The sequence below is a fragment of the Anastrepha ludens genome, chromosome 5, assembly GCF_028408465.1.
Source record: "Anastrepha ludens isolate Willacy chromosome 5, idAnaLude1.1, whole genome shotgun sequence".
In the NCBI taxonomy this organism is placed as follows: domain Eukaryota; kingdom Metazoa; phylum Arthropoda; class Insecta; order Diptera; family Tephritidae; genus Anastrepha; species Anastrepha ludens.
Window position 1 is genome coordinate 122,551,840 of NC_071501.1, and position 8,092 is coordinate 122,559,931.

Below are 8,092 nucleotides of genomic sequence, written 5' to 3' on the forward strand. Positions count from 1 at the left end.
ACAATTATTACAAATAATTTCAACAAACAGATATTCAACATATAAATCTACGCTAGATTTGGACCTCACAAAACATTTCAATGACTCCCTCAGAAAAATCGGCACTTCTCCTCCAAGCCCTTGTCAATGAGGAAACTCTCAAAGTGGTACTTAAATTCGTAAATTTTCCTACATAGATCCTGAGCATTGATATGTCATTATTGACTACTCCCTTCAGTGACAGACTCTGTCAAAGGTGTCATTTAAATGAAATGTAAAATCAATAATGCATGCAAATATTAGTTTGGGTAAATATAAATAGATTATTTTCTCGGGAGCTGGCCAAAGCTTCAACTGCAGGTTCATGGTGGGTAGAGGTTGCATATCTAATTGCTCACTCCAATCTAATCTTGACGTGTCCCCGATGGCGTCTTCAATGAGCACTCGGCGGCCTCAACTGAGAACGTTTCAGTGAGTGAATACTAGACGGAATACTTTCGTTGGTTTCTACGAAATACAACTGTTCTGAGCACTGCTTGAGCTGCTATTGCAATGCCTGGTTGTGGTAGCTAAGGCGTTGACGTTCTGCATTCTGGTAGTTATAAGCCTTTTCCAAATCATCTATTTGGCGAAGGAGGTTCCTGGGAAGGAGGAAAGAAATTTTTTTTATTTTATTTTATTTTATTTTATTTTATTTTATAAAGGTTTACATAACAATAAAATTATTATATATTACAAACTAAAAGTAGTGCAGCGCTAGCATCGGAGGCTTTCGGCTGGCAGGTTGATTATGGCTCAATTAAATCCGACGAAATAGATCAGTATCTTTGAGATAGTTATATAATATAGATATGTTGGCTTCGGTTGGATTTTTTAATATTTCAAGAGGGTCAATGTTGCGAAAGTAATGATGTTTAGTCGATGCAAGGTTAGGGCATGAAGACAGAATGTGATTTATACTCAGGGTGGAGTTGCAAAACGGGCATAGATTGGGTGGAATGCCTTGAAGTATATATATGGGCGTGTGTAATTATTGTGTGGCCTAGTCGAAGGCGTATGTATGGTGTGACCATATTCGTTGGGATTGACTCACTAAAACCTGGTTTTACACGCTTAGGATTAACTAAGGAGTAGGGATGGTTATAATACTCCACTCGCGTAGGAGGTCACTTTGCCTTTGGTGTTTTATGAGACTGTAGATGTCATGTTTAAAGACGATATTGGTTGTAATGGTAGGGGTGATTCTCATTTGTTTTGCAATTTGGTCAGCATGTGTATTACCATTAATATCTGCGTGGCCAGGAATCCACATAATTTTGATTTTTTGTGGTTTGGTAGTTAGTGTCTCTCTTATAAAATCAATTATGTAGTTAGAGTTGTTGTAGTTCTGGATGGCCGAAAAGCACGATAAGCTATCAGTGCACACTGTGAATTTGCCCTTGTTTTGAATTGCATACAAAAAAGCGTTTAAAATTGCAACTGCTTCTGCTGTAAAGATAGAGCAGAATGGGAATAAGAGCCCATAAGTTATTATTTTGTTTTGCTCTTTACGACAGCATATGAAGTCTGTTCTGTCTTAGACCCGTCGGTATAGATCAGTTTCCAGCCCATGGCTCTGTAATTCGCTGCGATTTCAGAAAAAATGGATTTATATTCTTCACGAGATGTATTCGCTTTACGTTTTAGTGCTAAATTGTTAATAAAGGATGCCTCTTTAAGTAGCCAGGGTGGGTTTCGATGTTTACTGAATTGAACCTTTTGCAGCGGTAGGTTATTATCCTTAGCAAATTTGAGACAATATGTGCAGAGGTATCTTGCAACCTTGCAACAAGCCATTTACGAGCACAATCACGCCTGCATTCGCGTGCGTCAAATACCAAAAAGAGCTACGGAATTTCATTGCAAAGTCACTGCGTGCATTTGTGTATATATGTGTATATACTTATATAGGGTTGTTCAATAGGTGCGCTTCAACTCTTTTCCGATAGGGAGGGCGAACGACGCAATATTTTTTATTTTTCGCTTGTCATTTGTAAACTTCATTAGTATACATTTCATCATGGAACGCTACACAGTTGAGCAACGATTGCAAATCGTGCACATTTTTTATGAAAATAATCGTTCTGTTGCTGCTACTTTAAGAGCATTACGGCCATTTTACGGGCCATTTAACAAGCCGTCCCGTTTTGGGGTTATGTGAAGTCATTGGTCTACAGTAACAAGGCGGCGACGATTTGTGAGCTCAGAGCCAATATTGAACGCGAAATTGCTGGAATTTCGGCCGATTTATGCAAAAGAGTGGTCGAAAATTGGGTTCAACGATTGGACTTCGTAAAACGTGCACGCGGTGGTCATGCAAAAGAAATAGAATTTCATACTTTAATGTATATGTTCAAACTCGATAATAAAAAAAAAATTAGTTAAAAAAGTCAAACCGTTTGTGTTTTATTCAAAAAAGTTCAAAAGTTACTGAAAAACCCTATACATACATATATGTACACATACGCATACATATCCACATATACGCGCCTACTGTAAGTAGCGGAGTAGAATTTACAAGCTGTGATCGATGCATTCGCATTGGGAGTGCATGCCCCCCGCATACATACATACATATATTCATGCAAAACTAGGAAAACGAGTGTGTGTGTGCGTGCGCGTGTGGGGCATATTTGCACGGCTCGTACGTTAACATCGCATGCCAAAAATGCGTTGATATCACGTGCTTTACGGCGCGCCTGCGCAATGCAAACCGCAATTCATTTGCTGAATATTTCATGTTTGGCGGCTGTTGTCGACTTAATTCATTGCTACGTTGCGTTGTCACAATCATACATATTAATCTATTATTTTTATCGTGGAGCGTAATCCGTGGATAAGTTGTTGGCATTAGGCAGGAGTTGCTGAGCAGGTTTCAGATGTTGAGCATTGCGTTTTCATTGTAATTTTTGTTTTTGAACATACATACGTACATATCATGTTTTGTAATTGTTAAATTTGATCAGTTACTAAGAAAATGAATATTTGAGAGCACTTTGCAGGACAATCGAAAGGGTTATTATTGGAATTGTCGTTACGAGCGAATATTCGTCTAGGCGGATACCTACTGTAGCACGCGATTTATGGTATATGTCTATGCAGACCGCTTTAAAGATCTCAGTAAGTGTAGTGTATCAATAGAGGAAAACAACCAGCTCGTTCTCAGTTCAAATAACAACTATTCAGTTTATTAACATTGACTCTTATTTCAATGATTACTAATAAGGTGAATATGTATGTATGTATATAAAGAGAGTGAGAGTGATTGTTATAGATAAATTATGTTATTTACATTGATATGCATTTATACAATGTTATTTAGGCTAACTGTAAATATCAATACTCTATATGCTCATCCTAAAGCTGTTGCTAACAATAACAATTTAGTGTCATATAAAATTGTAAAATTAAAAACAACTGCGTTTGCAAATTTCAAATACAATTTAAATTTTTAAATTTTTAACTACTCTACCTCCTTCACGTGGTCTGAGTTCTCTTCGAGTGCGTGACAAATCTTCCATCGTTGGTATCTCATTGGCTACAGTCAAAGCTGTGTTGTTGTCTGATAACATTTGCATGTTGGTTTCGACATGTTGTTGAATTTGCTGGTTTCTGATTTGATCCAAATGACGTTTGATACTATGTTTGTTGTGAGCCAAAGTACATGAATATGATTGAGGTCCAAGTTGTTGTTCTGCAACTGCCTGTGTCCAACTAGGCTTATTTGGGTTACGGTAATCACGTACCATTACATTTTGGCCTTTTTGAAAAGTTTCATGACGATTTCCTTTGTGATTATTTATGTTGTTGTGTTGAGACTCAATAATTTTTTCTTTTGTTGTAGGAGGTTTGAGATTGCTGAAGCGAGTTTTTAGTTTTCTCCCAAAAAATATTTTTGCTGGAGATTCGCCTGTAGAACAGTGAGTCATATTTCGGTAGTCCATTAAAAATCTGCATAAAATTTGATCCAAATTTGCATCATTGTTTTGATCTAAATTGGCTAATACAGACTTTTTAAACGTTTTAACGAAGTTTTCTGCTTGACCATTTGTAGATGGGTGTCCCGGCGCAGTCAATATGTGTTTTATTCCATTCACAGACAAAAATTGTTGAAATTCATACGATGTGAACTGACGGCCATTGTCGGTTACAAGTGTATCGACCAATCCATACCGCGAAAACATTTCTCTTAACTTCGTAATTGTGAACATTGTAGTTATTTCCTTCGTTTTGAACACTTCAACGAATTTCGAAAATGAATCGATAACAATTAGAAAATAAAAATTTCTTATAGGGCCAGCAAAGTCAATATGAATTCGACTCCATACATTACAACTTGGCGTCCACGGCATTAAACTGCTCTTCTCGGGGCTAGGCTGCAGTTTTTGACATGGTAAACAGTTTTTAATTAATTTTTCAATATCTTTATCAAGACATGGCCACCATATATATGATCTGGCAAGCGCTTTTGTTTTTACTATTCCTAAATGCGAGGAATGTAATTCATTTAAAATTTTTGTTCGCAATTTTTCGGGGATAATGGTTCTGTAACCCCACAATACACACCCATACTCCACACCGAGTTCAGTATACTTTTCACGATACGGAGTGAAATTATTATCCTTTAAGTTACATAAGTTTCCATCCAAAATGCATTCTGCAACTTTAGATAAAATTGGGTCTCGTCTCGTCTCACGAGCGATGTCCTTAAAACTCATATTGAAATATTTTTGAGATTCAAGAAAGTTGACATATGAAAACTCCGTAATTTTGTTTTCAAACATTTGTTGAGGCATACGCGAAATTGAGTCAGCTTCATTATTTACTCCTTTCACATATTCTATGGTGTAATTGAACCCGCATAAAATTAATGCCCAGCGCTGCATTCGGGCTGAAGCCATGATAGGCAATCCTTTATTGTTACCAAAAATAGTTAATAGTGGACGGTGATCAGTTTTCAAAATAAATGTGTTTCCCAATAAGTATTGTTTAAGTTTTGTAATACAAAACACAATAGACAAGGCTTCTTTTTCAAGAGTACTATAATTTTTCTCGCTCTTGCTTAATGCTCTGGAGATAAAAGCAATTGGTTTCAATCCACTAGAGAATTTATGTGACAAAATTCCTCCCACCGCCGTATTAGAAGCATCCGTTGTTAATACCAACGGTAAATCTGGGTTGAAATGAGCCAAAACTTGGTCTGACGTCACAGCATTCTTGATGGCGTCATATGCCTTTTGACAATTCTTTGACCATAAAAACGGCTCATCTTTGCTCAATAATTTATAAAGTGGAGACATCATATTCGCAAAGTTATTAATAAATTTTGAGTAATAATTTGCCATACCGACAAAGGCTCTAACTTCCGAAATATTATCTGGAATTGGCGCAGAACGAATGCTCGAAATTCGATCGTTATTCTTACTCAATCCGTTTTTATCAATATTGAAGCCCAAATAAGAAATCTTTGATTGAAAAAAAACTGACTTTTTGATATTTAGTTTCAATCCAGCATTTTGTAGTTTTTGAAGTACTAGCCTCAACGTTTTAATGTGACTCTGCATAGTCTTTCCAGTGACTGTAATGTCATCCTGATACACCACGACAAACGGTATGTTTCTTAACAAACTTTCCATTGTCTTTTGAAAAATCGCTGCCGCAGTCTTAACACCAAAAGGTAATCTTTTTACTTTTAATGTACCTATGTGCGTACTCCATGCACACAATAATTGTGACTCATCGTCAAGAATTAGCTGATTGTACGCATTGGACAAATCAAGCTTTGTGAAAATTTCACCACCCTCTAAAGATGCAAAAATCTCATCTATCCTGGGTAAAGGATATTTAAAATCCTCTAAAAACTTGTTAATTGTGATTTTATAATCACCGCATATCCGCAAATCACCGTTGGGTTTCAAAACTGGTACTAAAGGTGTACCCCAATCAGAGTTGTCAACAGGTTCGAGAACACCTGAACTGATTAAATCTCGCAACTGTTTCTCAACTTTAGCCTTCCATGCTAATTGCAAAGGTCTGGGTTTGCAAAATACTGGTGTTGCATTTTCAACAACCTTTAAACAAATTTCCGAATTTTTAAATTCACCCAACTTATCTTCAAAAACCTCGACGAACTCAATCTTCAATTGTTCGACGATCGCAGCATACTTATTTTCGAAATTAATATTGTTTATTTGCAATAATTCGAAATTAAAAGAACGTAAAAACGTACGACCAAGCAATGGAGGGTTTGCAGAATCCACAACAACAACAACAACAGTTTTTGTATTACCTTTAAAAGTAATCGACGCATCATATTCGCCAACCAGCTTCAATCTATCACCAATGTAGTCAACATATGGAATATTGCATGGTCGGAGAGTCTTTTCCATAATATTATTCTCGTAAAACGACAAAGGCAACAAAGTGCATGGTGCACCTGTGTCACAAACAGCATTTAATTTAACTCCATCAATAACGACTGGAAGAGAATACACGTCAAACGAATTTCGCTCAGCCACACTAAAAATTGAATAATTAAACAAATCATTATTATCGTGTTCATCATCATTATCATTAGATACATAATTAACACTTCTCTTTTTATTGCAACAAACAGACGCCAAATGACCAACTATTCCACAAGAATGACACTTGCTATCTTTGTATTTGCATGACTGAGATGCATGATTTCGCCAACCACAGTGAGAACAAGGAAATTTTCTCTCACCATCGCCTCTGTTATCTCTGCCACCATCTCTGTTGCTGCCACCATCACCACTGCCTCTGTTGCTGCTTCCCCATTTGCCTCTGTTGCTGTTGCCACCATTACCTCTGTTGTCACTACTACTGTTGTTCTGCTTCTGATGTTTTTGCTTCTTGACAAAATTCACTGCAGTTTCTTCTTTTCCTCCCTTTATTATGCATTTCGTCTCTAATATCATCGCCTTTCTTAATGCACTTTGAATTGTGAGATTCTCATCTTCTTCACACAGCCTTTCAAAGATGAAATTTGGCAAACCCATTACGAATTGGTTTAACACAAATGCATCTAAATTGACCCCAAATTTACAATTAAGTGCCAACATCTTTACACGAGCATACCATTCCGCCACAGATTCACTTTCTTGCTTCGTTGAAATATGAAATATTTTCCGCTCACTAAACACAATAGTAGGTGGAGTGTATTGTGTGTCCAATATTTCACACAACTCTTTAAATGATTTTGACACGGGAGTAGCTGGACTGCACAAACTGTGTAGAACTTTGTATGGAACGGCACCAATTGATTTTAATAAAATCGACTTCCTTACATTATCATCTGTGCAATTCACTTCACAGAAATGTATCTCCAAACGTTCCTTCCAAACATTCCACGACTCCACATTCGGGTTAAATTCTGGAACATTCGTCGTTTGAAGCATTGTCACTGGTGTCACCATCTTGCTGTCATTCGCTGACTTTTCTTCTTTAGGAGGCATGTTGTGATTTTCTTTATTTTACTGTTTTCTTTTTTGTTTTAGTTTATTTTATATGTATTTACATATATGTACAAATATATTTGTTTTTGTTGCACACAACTTCTGTTATATTTTTTTCCGTTTTATTCTCGTCGCCAATATGTAGCGTATCAATAGAGGAAAACAACCAGCTCGTTCTCAGTTCAAATAACAACTATTCAGTTTATTAACATTGACTCTTATTTCAATGATTACTAATAAGGTGAATATGTATGTATGTATATAAAGAGAGTGAGAGTGATTGTTATAGATAAATTATGTTATTTACATTGATATGCATTTATACAATGTTATTTAGGCTAACTGTAAATATCAATACTCTATAGTAAGTTTTGCTGCTGCGGTCAAAATAATAGTAGCACGACATATTGTCAAGTTCTGAGAACATTTTTTTTACAATAGTTTTTTATTTAGGTTTTTTTATTTGAGTTTTTACATTTTTTATTTTTTTATTTTTATTTTTATGATAATAAAATTATAAGTAATCTCAAGCAAACGCAGCGCCAGCAGTAGTGTGTTGGATCAGATACGATGGAGTAGGTTGGTGTCCTTTAGAA

The 8,092-nt window shown here is 36.2% G+C and overlaps 1 protein-coding gene across 1 annotated transcript; it reads right to left on the reverse strand.

Moving 5' to 3' along the window:
* Window positions 1-3,370: 3,370 nt before the first annotated feature.
* Window positions 3,371-7,496, reverse strand: LOC128864880 (uncharacterized). The gene is made up of 3 exons (XM_054104639.1): window positions 5,506-7,496; window positions 3,491-3,876; window positions 3,371-3,387 (listed from the first exon to the last, which is right to left on the reverse strand). The coding sequence occupies exons 1-3, from the start codon at window positions 7,494-7,496 to the stop codon at window positions 3,371-3,373; spliced, it is 2,394 nt and encodes a 797-aa protein (XP_053960614.1).
* Window positions 7,497-8,092: the final 596 nt, after the last annotated feature.

Excerpts from the sequence above, each read along its gene's own strand:
- LOC128864880 (XM_054104639.1), bottom strand. The coding sequence starts at position 7,496 with ATGCCTCCTAAAGAAGAAAAGTCAGCGAATGACAGCAAGATGGTGACA. Across the intron at positions 3,877-5,505 it reads TTGAAACTAAATATCAAAAA|CAATCTCAAACCTCCTACAA; the intron begins GTCAGTTTTTTT and ends AACTCGCTTCAG.